General features: G+C 37.6%; 1 protein-coding gene across 1 annotated transcript; it reads right to left on the bottom strand.

Annotated features, from left to right (window-relative positions):
• Positions 1-2,061: 2,061 nt before the first annotated feature.
• CLEC1B (C-type lectin domain family 1 member B) lies at positions 2,062-11,198 on the bottom strand. The gene is made up of 6 exons (XM_067698622.1): positions 11,087-11,198; positions 10,373-10,471; positions 8,842-8,955; positions 8,528-8,679; positions 6,207-6,313; positions 2,062-4,339 (listed from the first exon to the last, which is right to left on the bottom strand). The coding sequence occupies exons 1-6, from the start codon at positions 11,148-11,150 to the stop codon at positions 4,195-4,197; spliced, it is 681 nt and encodes a 226-aa protein (XP_067554723.1). The 5' UTR covers positions 11,151-11,198; the 3' UTR covers positions 2,062-4,194.
• Positions 11,199-14,207: the final 3,009 nt, after the last annotated feature.

Here is a 14,207-nt window from a genome sequence, read left to right as displayed (position 1 = left end):
CCAGTGGGGAAATATGTTTGAGTTTAAGGAATAGAATAGATGCATCTTCATCCAGAAAGTAGAAGTTTAAGCCAAAGCATAACTTGGTAAAGAAGGAAGTGAGAAAGAAACTGAACTCAAAATGGCCAATAATAGAATAGGTTATTGCTCTGGTTTCTACAATGTAGCAGATGTTGAAGGTGATAGCACTGGATTACTGTTAAAATGAAAAGGCCAGAAGTGCAGAGAATGAGCTTACATTTGGTTTAGGATGTGAAGTGTGGGAATGACCCGGATGGCAAAGATACGAGGATAGCTCACATTGGGCCAACCAGCGTGGAAGGAGTTGTAGATCACTGTACATCCTTAAACAAGAAAACTGGGAAGGATTTCATCCCTCAAATTAATTTACACACTGTGTTATTTGGGGTGATGCAGTTGCTGTGACAAGGAAACCTCAAAATATCAGTCATTTAACACAAAGTTTATTTCTCGCTCACGTAACATTTTAGCTCCAGTAATACTGGTTAGTGGGCAGTTTTCCTCCAAATGCAACCCCGCTCCTTCTATTTTGTGGGTGGTTGGAATGTCATACTTCTAGCCAATGGAAAGAAAAGGAGAAGATGGCATATCCACATCTGCTTCTTAAAAGCCGTAACCTTGAATTATCATGTATGACATTCACATCCACTAATAGTGCCCTGTTTGGATCTGCAGTTTGGTCCTGATAAGCCTAATTTTTGCCTGGCTAGCAAACTTTCTATAATAATTTCACTCTAGAAGGGAAGCATGAATTATCTAGTGGATAGAGGGCTGTTTCTGCCACATCCTGTGACTACAGCATTGGTATTGAGAAATTTGATACTTTAATCATCATTCATATATTGGCCATTTGTCCTTACGGCCAAAAGTAGTGTCTCAGTAATTTACAGTCTGCAGATCCCAACAATCTGCAAAATTCTTTTTGGTCGCAGTGTCTCACTGGATCAACCATTGATCCCTGTAACAGAAGAAAACAAACGGCGCACTCAAGGGGGCATCTGAGGGCATTTAACAAAGACGGTTTTATAAAGATTGGGGAAGGATTAAGGAAACCAGAAAGGGGTTGTGAAATATGCATTGGGGAATGATTATCACACCCAGGCCTGAAGGGTTAAGGGGAGGGTAATTATTGGAACTTTGTGACCTATCTGAAAGGGCCATGGCCTAAGATACAGAACATGAAGTCTTTGCCAAACCAGGGTGTGGTAGGCGACAGCCAGTGGCATAAACACCCGGACCGTTCTCCCCTTTCACCCCCCTGATCACTGCTAGTACCTCCCAACAGAGGAATTAACTGGAAGCCAGAGGCCAAGTTTGCCCAGATATTGCTGTACCTTGGAGTTCTGCCTCCCAAGACATAGGATGGGGCCAAGAGGATCTCAAGAGGCAAATGGAGAATATCCAGCAAATTCTCCAAATATGTCATATGATTTTTAAGTGACCTGAGATTCTGACAGAGAAAATAATGTGACTTAACTCCCTATCGCCTTTACATTGAAATGATTTCTATCGAGGTGAAGAAGAGGAAGAAACAACAAGCACAACAAATATGCATTAAGAGCAACGTCAGGAAGAATGCAGGAACCGAAATTCAGTGGTTGCCATTAATTTCCAGGGGCTCTCAAATTTTATCAGCACTAAATATAATGCTCAGAAAGGTCTAGGTCTCCCCAATATAGTATGCTCTCTGATAAATTTCTTTGGGGGAAACATTGGGCTCTCCCAACCAGAGATTAGTATGTTACTTGTATGATGTTTAATGTTTTTAATCATACTATCTTATTTATTGTTCATTATAGCACCGTTTCAAAGGCCTTTTACATGAATTATTTTGAATCTCAAAATAGCTCTGTGACATAGTTACTATTATTAGTATGTTGTAACAAAATTGCAAATTGAGGCATGGAGAAGTCAAACTATTTTCCTACGTTCACTTCCCTGTGCTACTAAAGTCTATGCTATTCTGATTTTATGTATAAGATGCTTTTGATATGAGTATCAGAAAAAAAGAATCTTTGTAGGTACAGTTTGATTGGTTTACATTTTTTAATTGCACTTTTGCCATCCACTACAATATTATTCTTTAAAATTCAGTCATGAATAGTGATATAAAATGTATGCTTTTCCATTTGGGGGAGATAAAACACTAAATTTCAGAGGTATGGCTGAATTTTGGACAGTTTTCTGAATTATTAGTTCCAATTTGGTTTCTCTAAATAAACAAGTAAAAACAGGAAAATAATGGCATTATACCCCAAAAGCCAAGATCTCAACACATTTGAAGTGGAAGCAGAATCTATATAGTATTTCTATTATTTTTCCTCAGTGCCCCCTCTTGCCACCCCTCCCCTGCCAAATCTGCTTGTTTATTGATAGTCTAAAACAAAATAGATTCAAGTGTCTTTGGGTGTCAGTGCACAAAGCTATAAAAGTTATACATATTCATTGAGTATTAATTATATGCTTGGTACTCTGCTCAATGCCTTACATAATTATATCAAATAATCCTCACAATTACTTTATGAGTAAGGTAATAATATTAAACCCATTTCATAGATGAAGAAACTGAGTTTTAAAGAGACTAACCAATTTACCAAAAGCCAGATAAGGAGTAAGTTCCAAAGTAACACTTCTCGAAATGTATTAAAGGATACTTGTATCAGAAGCAAGTCAGGATGCTTATTAAAAACATAGGACTCTGTCTTCTCAGCCTTCCCACTGAGTACTGTAAGTATTTGTGTTTGAACATCTGCATGTTTTTTGGGGGGGTTTTTTTGTGGGTTTTTTTTTTTGCGGTACGCGGGCCTCTCACTGTTGTGGCCTCTCCCGTTGCAGAGCACAGGCTCCGGACGCGCAGGCTCGGCGGCCATGGCTCACGGGCCCAGCCGCTCCGCGGCATGTGGGATCTTCCCGGATCGGGGCACGAACCTGTGTCCCCTGCATCGGCAGGCGAACTCTCAACCACTGCGCCACCAGGGAACCCCCTGAACATCTGCATGTTTTAACAAGCACCTCAGTTGAGATGTTTGAGAATCATGTTCATAAATTTTATTGCCACGAATTTAAGGAGAAAGAGTACCTTCGGGGAAGCTGTGAAAAGAAATGAAATTTTTGCCTATTATCCTGTTAAAGGGTGCCTCTCCACATATCTATAAATACTGCATGAGTTACTCAGCAAAAGCCAAACACAGAGCTGTCAGGAAAAGAACTATATAAAGCATTTTTGCTTGCTGTTCCACTAGCCTGTGCAACTTGTTAAAAAGCATTTACTCATTTTCAAACCCCATCAGTTTTCTTGCAAACTTTATTTTCCTTCTCTTGGACAGAAAATTACTGCTCTTGAGTCTGACCATAGGGGGGCTTGGAATAGAAATTATATCTGTATAGTGTTTTACTGATTGCTGTGCTTCCTAATGAACTGTCTCACACAAAGAGAAGCAAATATTTTTCTGTTTCCTATGAACCAGGAGCTGTGCTTGCTGGCATAGAATAGAAAATAAGAAAGTCATGGGGTTTGCTTTCATGGAGTTTCTGATATAATTAATACTTTGAAGTTTTTATTTTAGGTTGTGGAACTGTGAGGTATATAAGACAGGTGTTATCCTATTTTAAATACTAGAAAATGGAAGTTAAGAGGCAACATGATTGAGCCATGGTTGTACTTGAGTGATCATGCCATCGAAATTATTCTAGTGACTCCAAGTTTAGTATACTTTCCACTACTTTATGCTGTCTTTCAAACTTAGATATTTTGCATAGTCTCAGACTTAGATATTTTACACAGCTTAAGTCATTTAAGCGCTAACCTTTCTTGTTTCAATGTAAAATGTATATGTTTATGTCTGAAGATGCAGTGAATCGTAGCATGTTGAGATAATTAGGAATGGAAGACAAGAAGAATGAAAATTAATGGAAATTAATTAATGGAACCATTGGGAAATAATCAGCTCATAGACTGGTTTCTGGATGTATAAAGAAGGCACTAAGTTATTCCTCAGTATAAAGGGTTATATAAAGAAGGAACTAAGTGGTGTTGGTAGGAAAGATAATGTAAAGATCACTCTAAGGGGAATAAGGGGAAAATAAGCAATTCTATGGCTAGTGATTCCTTCATCCAGATCTCTTATTGTACCATCGAGCACTTGTCTGTGACGTGCTGTGCATGTCTTTGCATTAAAGTAGTTGGTCCACCTTTGCCATGCCTGCCTTCCTTTCACACATTAAATAATGTTTGTTCTCACAGAAGGTAGGGTGAATTTTCCCATTATGAAAATAAGCACAATTCATATTTTCTGTTGCAGTTCCAGAAAGCTTGAACCTGTGAATGGAAAAGGTAGAATGAGTTCCTTTGAAAGCTAAATAAACAATCAACAATCAAACTCTGTGTATAGTATTTTGTTGCATAAAGTGGAGATAAGAAGTACGAGGCAAAAAATTAAAAAGCAACATTCAGATCATTGAGAAACTTCCAATCTGCTTGGGAGTATAAAGTATGTACATTTGAATAGCTCAGGAGCAATTTAATATGGCATAAGATTAAGCAGACGTGAACAGTAGGTACAGTAGGAGCCCAGAGGAAAAGATGGATGGGTATCTGAAATAATGAGAAAGGCTTTACCTTTTCCTCTTTTCACGGAAGATCATACTTTAGTTCTGCCTTGAAGGAAGGGTAGGATTTAGATAAACAGAGAGGAGCCCTGTAGGACAAGTAGCTGCACAGGTTGGAAATGAGCTCAAGGAAAAATAAGTTGATTAAAAATTTTTGAAATGAGGATTTATGTTATAGGGCAGCTGGATCCAAGACTGTATTGTAATTGCTTGTTATATTTCCTGCTACAGTGCTATGACAAGAGGACAAAGAATGTATATTTATTCATTCATTTGCAAATATCTATGGGATATCTACTATGAGCCAAAGTTGTTTTATGTGCTGATGATAGAGTGGTAAACAAAGACAAGGTCCTTTCTACTGGGGAACTTACATTATAATGAGAGAAAGTTGGTAAGAAGCCAACAAATAAGTAGAAAATTTCATAGAGTGTTAAGAGTCATGATGAAACAGACAGTGTGATATGATAGACTCAAGTGCATGTGGTGGAGGGAGGCTAGGTTAGTTTGGGTAATTAAAGCTGGTCTCATTGAGGAAGTGATGATTAAACAGACGTGAGTGACAAGGAGGAGTCCTTCATAGAGTTCTGGAGGCAGAGCTTTCTAGAAGGGAAGAGCAAGTGCAAAAAACCCAAGACCTCAAATCATGTTTGATTCATTGAAAGAACAGAGGGATCACCAGCGTGCCTGCACTATTGTGAATGAGGCAACAAATGATAAGAATAAAACCCAGGCCTATGAAGAAGCTTGCTTATACTCATAATATTCTTGACTCCTACCCATAGTAAATTCTTAATAAATACCTGTTGAATAAATTAATTAGAACTTTAAGTAATGATCAGATTGTATAAATTTTTAGTTATAAGTTTAAATTTTAACTGGAGAGACATTGCACAAGATTAACAAAAGGTGATTAGAGATTGGAAAACCATATTAAGTAACGCAATGTAATTGGTCCCTTTGCCTGGATTGTCTGTAGAAGGCTACAGACAAATGGCACGAGCTCAAACTGGGGCCGATTCTGGTCTGGTTCTTTCTAGCTGAGGTCTGGGGCCCCCTTTTGACATGAACATTAGAATCACCTTGTGACTGATAATGTGCCTGATTCTTGGATACCCCTAAGGTAACAGATGAGGTAAAATGATACTGAAAAGTCAAAAGAAGCCTCAAAGTAATCACTTTCAACCATAAAATAATGAGGATGATAATTTTGTTCTGAAAATATGTGAAGAGAATCAGATCAAGCTAACAAAACAAAATAAAACAAAACTACATACATAAAATGTTCCAGTGGTGAAGTTAAGGGTAGAAATGAATGGGAAAAAAGTATCAGGAATAGAGGTGGATTGCGACTTAGATAAAAAGCAGAGGAATGGGAGAGTAGGAAAGTAGAATCTTATTATAAGTGCTCTCTTGTTAGGATTATGGTGTAAGTGACTCAGCCAATGCTTATGTAACACACAGTAAAACACAGAGCCACCTCCCAACTTTTAAGTAACCTGTACACAAGAGGGTAGAAGACCTCAGGACTCAAAATTCCTAGTTGTGCCTTGTATTCTGAGCATCCAATAACTTACAAATTTTTGGAGGGAACTGAGCCGTCTTCCCACATCCAGACGTCACTGGGTTTCTGGCGGGACAATCCAACCCAACGAATTAATCCAGTCCTGCTACTGATGTATTGCTATTGCAAACACAAGTAAATGTAATGGTCAGAGTGTTTCTACAGTTCTTGTAACGGCATAAAGGCAAAGCTTCATGATAAGACGCTGGACATAAAAAGTGGATTATATGTCAATATTAATACTAATTAATTAGATTTGATATTTAGAATTGTTCCAAGTTCACTTGTTTTTGCATAAAAATACTTGCAGGATACAGGGAAAACTGTAAGCAAGATAGATAATATTCTAATATCCCTATGTGTTTATCTTCCATCAATTGAAGGTTAGAATCCCAAATAAAGTATCAAATATGGCTCTTAAATGAAATAAGTGGTAAACAGCTAGAGAAGGAAAACGAAAAGAAATACATTGTTGATGAAACTTTATATTCCCTAGAATTAAGCTCTACTCGCTTTGGTTTCATTGCTTAGCTTGCCTACAGAATCTTGCATACAGGAATATTCATTTATTTTAGTTGACTGCGTAAAAGAGAGTTATACAATGTCTTTCTTAAAGGGATTTACAAATGACGTGCATCTACTTTTTCCTACTTTGAAATTATCACTATTTACTATACTATATACTATACTTGTTTATTTTGTTCTTTGCTTATTGCTCCAACTGGAATAAAGTTCCATGAATTTAGGAATTTTTGTAGGTTTTATTAACGCATAGGTTCAGGTCCTGGAATAGTTCCAGCACATATCTGTTGAATTAATGGATGAATAAATCAGTCAATCAATCTATCTATGGGTAACAGAATTAAAAAGAGGTCAAATGTTCACGTACTCGCACACCTCCCGGAAAAAACAAGTGAGGACACATTCTTGGCAAATAAAAAATGACTTGAGCATCTTGGCAGACATGTGAGACACAAAATGGCATTCCATAAGAGATGTTCTTAAAGCTTGATCTACCTGTCACCTTTCTGTTAATTTATGGGTTTTTTTTTTAAAGTACATCCATATTGTATATTTCACTATAGGACCTGACAGATACAGTCTACCTGAAATTTAACTGTTTTTTATTTCTCAAAAATTACATTACTTCCTCTTTTAGTTGTTCATCTCCAACCTGATATCAGCCTAGAGTAATAAGATTCAAGACTTGTTTAGTCTCCAATTAATCTCTTTGTAATAGAATTGAGATTTCAAAGCAGGTACTCTCTTATTTTGCCTGATTTGAAAGAAGTTAATTTATCTGAATATCTTCTCTATGAGTCTGAGCCACAAAAAAAGTATATGGTACAGCAAGTTAGAATAACAGGACACCCAAATGAGCGTGAACATCTCTGGGCTGATTTCCTCATGTCCGGTCCACTACTGGTTACTTCAGCTCTCAGTAAGGTACAAGTCAATTTTGCTGATTACCTATAGCAGTTCTGTAGAAAATGGCTTGCCTGAATATTTGAATTCTATTGAATTTCTGTCTGCATAGAGCCTGAATCCTGATCTTCTATTCCAATTTATATTTGCATTTATTTTAATATGCAAAAATGTGAATAATTACTATATTAGAAATTGTAGGATAAGTACAATAAATAATTTCTGCCTTTTAAAAAATATATGTTTTGACAAACTCTTATTGGGTAGAAGGGAGACTCCAAAGCTTGGTTCCTGGCTTGCCTCAGGATTTATGAAAAAGCAAAGCTACATTCAATAATATAGAGAGAGTGCAGTAGTGGATGTGAATGTACATTGCTTGAAAAGAGAGCTTTTGTTAGAAGCTGTCAAAAAGGGAAATATAGAAGAGGAGACATGTTTAATAAAAAATTTTCAACTGAAATCCTGTGTGTTGTGCAAATAAGATTGTGCCCCAAACTACATCTGGGAGGGCCTATGGAAAGATAGAGTTTGCCTCATGGTTCGTTCAAAGTGTCAACAATTTAGCAAAAACTGAGAAGGCATGTAATGTTGGGATAACACTGATATTTATATTTTCCAATCATATTGAGTTTCTTTATCCTTTCAGATCCTGTTTTGAATTAATAAACAGAGTTAAGGAAGCCAAGAAATTATCTTAACTCTTGTTGCAGAGGTAAGACCAGAACTCAAAGTTTCATTCGTTCTATTTCAGCACTTTCTACTCTCAAATGTAATTTTTACTGAGCTTAATAAGGTTCTGAGATTAGCACAAACTGCAAGACATAAAAATGTAAAAAAAAAAAGGCAAGTGTTTCATTTGAGATTTCTCTCCTTATGACTCCAAAATATTTGACATAGAAATATTCTTACCAGCGTGTCCTCCCTGGTGATCTTCAGAAGAGTAGCATTTACATCAGCACAATACTTCTTACTGTCTTTCCATGTCAAGTTGTGCCTGAAGAATCCATAGCAACTGTCTCCATAATATCTCCAGTTTATGTCACATGGGCTGCATTTATGGCCTTAAGGAGAATCCAAGCATAGGATCCCTTTCATTCTGAAAGGATGGGCTTACTTTTTCCTCATATTCAATGTTTCCTGAAGATCTCAAGATTCCTGACAGATAGCATCACAAAAATACTCCAGAGTTAGGGGAGATGAAGAGACTAGCAAATCATACTTACTTCCCTTTTGTCCTGATTGTTGTAGTAAATCTTGGCAGAACTTCCTTGCTAATTGTTTCAGAGTTCCTGAGAGATGTTCGTTCTCAGCTTGTAGGTACTTTTGCTGCGTGACAGCTAGATGTAAAAATTAGATCATAATTTGTAATTAGGATAATAAGGAGTGATGCAAAAAAAAAAAAAGTCCTCTCAATGAACTTTACGTTCAGCAGAGTTGTCAATCTGTGAAGTGTTTACTAGATACATTATGAGTAAAAGAGTGCTGAAAGGGGATCAGGGTAAAGGGGTTATAAAGAAAACATTGTGCCAGGCAGAATGACAACCGAGAGTTCTCCAAAACAATAGGTGAACTATTTGAAGGAGATGACCACAAGTGAGAACATGCCGTAATCAAATCGCATGCCCAAAGCAGCTGTTTTGACCTTTCCTTGAACACAGATTTCTAAGCACATTTCACAGAGGTGAATGACCTCTGCTATTATGTTTTCTATGTAATGCCAGAATATCCATTCACTTAAAAAATACATATTGAGGGCTTCCCTGGTGGCGCCGTGGTTGAGAGTCTGCCTGCCGATGCAGGGGACGCGGGTTCGTGCCCCGGGCCGGGAAGATTCCCACATGCCGCGGAGCGGCTGGGCCCGTGAGCCATGGCCGCTGAGCCTGCGCGTCCGGAGCCTGTGCTCCGCAGCGGGAGGGGCCACAGCGGTGAGAGCCCCGCGTACCACAAACTTAAAAAAAAAAAAAACATATTGAGGACTTCCCTGGTGGTCCACTGGTTAAGACTCCGTGATCACACTTCAGGGGGCACGGGTTCGATCCCTGGTTTGGGAACTAAGATCCTACATGCCCTGTGGCGTGGCAAAAACCAAAACAAAACAAAACAAAAAAGTATTGATTTGTTGTGCTCGAAGTACTGTGATATTCAGGTAAATCAAAGTAGTGGATGAAAAGTTCTAAAATATCTTATGAAAAAATAAACAAGTATCTGAACAAGCAACAATTATACAAATGATAATGTGACGTTGGAGGGCTTTTAGATGTATAGGAAGAAAAAATATTTATCAATTAGGTGGGATATGAATTGTCTCAGTGGAAGTAAATACATTCATCTTAAAAAATGGGAAGGAGGACATTTTAGGAAGCGGGGACAGAATCAGCAAAATCTCAGGCAGGGGGACATAGGATTTATTTGTGAAACAGAAAACTCCACGTTGGCTGGATTTTAAGATGCACAGAATAGGGAGGAAAAAAAGAAAGTTTCAAAAAGTAGTGTGGATCTATACTGAGGAAGATCTTAAAGACCAGCTTAAAATTCTTAAACAATCATTTTTAATTAATTTTAAAAACCTAAAAGGAATTTTAATCAAAAGGTAGAGTTCAGAGCTCTCCTTTATCGAGAATATCCTGGCAGCTATGTATAGGATAATTGCAGTAGCGATGAATAGATAGTGACGGTTAAGCTTCACGGCATACACCAGGACACTTACGTATTGCCTTCCTCAGATCAAGTCATTGGCACTAAGTCAATACTTACACATAATCCCCAGAGCCACCAGCCCAGCAGCTATCCCCATGCTCAAGATCAGCAAAATCAAAGCCATCACACGCCACAAAGAGGAGGAAGCAGGGTCACCTGTGGACATACAATAAAGATGTTAGGCGGCAGGCAGTATGGCATCGTTTTGGGGGACAGCTTCACCCCCATCCCCTGCCCTCTCAGGATTATCCAAGTGATATAAACAGCTTCTCGGGCCCATCTTGCCTTTGCTCCCTTGGTAATCACCAGCAGTAAACACAACCCACTCCATCCCCACTCCCACCGGACTTCTCTCTGAGTCAAAATGTAACTAGCAGCTAAGGTCTTCTGTGTTTGTGTTTGTTTTATTTTGTGCTCACTCCTCTAAATAATGGTGTTTATAAGCCACAACTGTGGAATCACACCCACTTGCTGACATCTTAGAAAGTGGAGTTTTCAAACATTTTCTCCTCTTATCCCTTAGATTTCTATTCCCTCCAGCATTTAAACCTATAAGCCTTAATGTAATGTGCCCTGCTTGTATCATTTGTTGTTTATATTCTAAATAACATATGTAGCCCATGTACATACCACTCAAATGATGTAGGGAAAGAAGGTCATTCAGGAAAATAAAACAACACTACGTATGCTATCACTAGTAGAAAAAAGGAAACTAGGGTGGATCCCTTTCAACAGTTAATTTCCAAATTGCTGCCTCTTGGGCATTCTTACCTGAAGTGAGAGCTGGTTTTTGAGTTTTAATATTTAAGGTGACGTATCCGTCTTCATCCTGCATGGCTTCCCTTGGAATGAAAGTGAACTCAGCATTCAATGACTTTGCAAAATGTAGTGTCCACCCTTATGATTTCAATGTCTACCCGTCTGTGACCCTCCTCTCTCTGGTAAGGTGGAGACGTATGAGTTGGGGCACATGATTTTTTGTTTTTTGTTTCTTTCCAGGAAGCCCTTTAATAGCTGCTCAGATATACATGGACCTTGAGCACCAAAACACAAAAATAATAACTTGTGGTAAACGAGTAGATATGGCATTTGTTTCCTGTTTCCTTAACTTCCACTCTGACGGTTCCATCGTGTATATCCTTTCAAAGAACAGAAGTTCATGCTTCATCGTAACCTTGGCAGAGTCTAAATCATGTTGTTTAAATGAACTTATTTCTGATGAAAACTCACGGATAACACATCAACAGATATAGAGTCTATCTCATTGTGGTGTAAGAGTCTAATATAATTTGATCTAAGATGAGCTATATTAGATGTTTCATGGTCTTGTGTTAGAAGGTCTAATTATGACCTAAAATTCATCCAAATTCTTGCATGTTTTGCAAATCAAAGGGTTTTTTTTTTTAGAGTAATTCATCCATCCATTTATTTGATTGCATTAAGTTGAAAAACTGAACAAGCTGATATTTTAAGTAATGAGTCAAGGATATTCAAATTATATTATACTCTTTAGTCCCTGCAAATCAAAGTTTTAAAAAAGTTGAGAACTCCACATGAGGCAGGATTTATATGGCTTACGTTTAGGCATCAAAGGAAAACAATCTAATAAAGTGAAATAATACAAAGTTAATGTCTTGATGTATTGCCTTTCAGTAATGTTTTCACTTTAAAGTAAATTTCCAGGAATGGCTTTTGGATCTTTGATAACTTTAACCATAGGCTGAGTGTCTTGTGGCTGGATCTATGCTTCATAAAAGTATATTTGCCTTTATTTGTATCCATCAAGCGTGACTTTGTGGTGTTAGAAATATGCTGGGTAAGTACAGAGGCTGTCAGGGTCAAAGGAGGTCCTGATAACATGAGTCTTAATTCTGCTTCCTCTCTCCACCTACCCCATAAATACAAGCTGAGTTACTCAGCAAAAATTAAGCAGAGAACTGCAGGAGAAAACGATAGATACAACACAGTTTTCTTTTCTCTTTTCCGAAATCCAGAGGCTCTTCCAGCTATCTCTCAATCACCCTATAAGGCCTATCATTGACATTTTATTTCTACTTGCGTATTTTATCGCTCCCTCTTTTCTCGGCTCAGGAAAATATAGCTGAAGAAGTCTTTATTCCAAATACCCTGATGAGTTTGAATTTGGAATAAAAACCTCTGTTTAATATTGTAGAGGTTGAGTGTTACATAAGTTATCCCTTTTATTTTAAAGCAAATATCTCATTAATTTAATTATGTGTCAGACACTGAAATTAATAGCAAGTATTCATGGAGAAGTCATGGCACTAGTCCTTATGGAGCACGGAGTCTTAGACTTTAGGTACTTAACCTTTGCCTCTTAGTATTTAGAACAACTTTCCACTCCACCCCACCCCAGGCCACATTTTTGTCCCTCTTTCTTGTTTCACTCTTTTCCATTGCATATATGTGAGGGTGTGTGTGTGTGTGTGTGTGTGTGTACATATATATATATATAACATTTTTGTCATGTATACTCACAGGAATGTATTCTATGGCTCTGAAACAGTGACTGACATACAGTTACCACCCAGTAGAAATTTGGTGAAGGAATGAATGAATGAGTATATGTAAAATGGGCACTTATTGGAATATTACACATGCAGAAAGCAATTTAGGGAATCTTGGGAATTTTCTATGATCATGCTTTTTGCAAGAAGCCTCACCATCTACCCAGTTTCCAAGTTCCTTCCACTGTACTATGACGTCTTTCAAATTTAGGTATTATCCAGACTCCGTTTTCTATATTTATAGCCGAAGAACCAGTAAAAGACACTAGGATCACAATGACAAGGTATAGATACAAAAACAAAGGAAATTAGTGAAATGCATAGCATGGTGGATAAGACTGATCAATATATAATGATGGCTAGAGGACGTGTAAAAAAGAAAGACAAAAAGAAAATGATGTTGACTAGTATGAGTGTTATAATAATGTCTCTAAACTGAAAAAAATATAAAGGACGTCAACATTTTGCAGTTAGCGATATCTTTTTATAGACCTTTTACTGTACATCACCTTTAAGCTAACCCTTAGGTGCATTTATCAGTGATATCCTGGTCCCTCTCTCAGTTCTCTGAATTCAAATTGTTGGTTCACTTCTGACTCTCTAGCCTTCTACACACATATCAAATACTGTTTGTCTTTGGGAAAGGCTAGAATTTCCTGTCATGGAAATAATGCTTAATTAATATTTTCTCTTTCATTTTCAGAAAGCTTAAAGCTGTGGACTGAAAAGTGGAATGAGCTTTATTAAAAGTGAATAAACTAAATGTATAACTTTCAGACAACAACTGTGGCAGAGCTTTTGGTTACAAAAGAGTAGATAAAATGAAGGCGAAAATTGTGTTAGACCACATTCACAACACTGAGACGTTCATCATGCATGTGCATACAAAATCCCTGTAAGTAAGAAAGTCAGACAATATCCAAATGGAATAGGTAAGACTTAAGATTTGACAGAAAGGCGAAGATTGCATAAGAAGAGGGAGGAAAGGGGAATATTTATCGGGGGGGCACACATCTGAAACAAAGTTAGGGAAGTTGGAATGAGTATGCTGTGATCAAGGAACGTGAACTGATCAAGCATATTTGAACTGAGTATTCACATCACAGTATATTGGGATACAAGGTGTCCTATTAAAATCACTGTAAAACTTACAGTTCAGGGACAATTAACCAATCAGTTATTTGAACATGTATCTATTGATCACTGTGTATGTCCCAAGCACTATCCTATTTTCTGGGGATCAGGTGGTGAACGAAACACACAAGAGTTGTGCTCTTATTGAGCTTATGTTCTAGTGGAGAGCAGTGAACACAGATAGCAAAGAAGAAAAGAAAGAAAAGAGCAAGACAATTTCAGATCATCAT

Source organism: Pseudorca crassidens, chromosome 11 (assembly GCF_039906515.1).
Source record: "Pseudorca crassidens isolate mPseCra1 chromosome 11, mPseCra1.hap1, whole genome shotgun sequence".
Classification (NCBI taxonomy): domain Eukaryota; kingdom Metazoa; phylum Chordata; class Mammalia; order Artiodactyla; family Delphinidae; genus Pseudorca; species Pseudorca crassidens.
The sequence above is the reverse complement of the archived record's forward strand: the minus strand, read 5'-3'. Positions and strand labels throughout refer to the sequence as shown.

Bases quoted from the DNA above. Each gene is read 5' to 3' on its own strand.
- CLEC1B (XM_067698622.1), bottom strand. From the start codon at position 11,150: ATGCAGGATGAAGACGGATACGTCACCTTAAATATTAAAACTCAAAAA. The intron at 8,680-8,841 runs GTAAGTATGATT...ATTCTCCTTAAG, and splicing joins ACAATCAGGACAAAAGGGAA to GCCATAAATGCAGCCCATGT. The intron at 4,340-6,206 runs GTAAGTTATTGG...TTCCATTCACAG, and splicing joins TCAGTTCCCTCCAAAAATTT to GTTCAAGCTTTCTGGAACTG.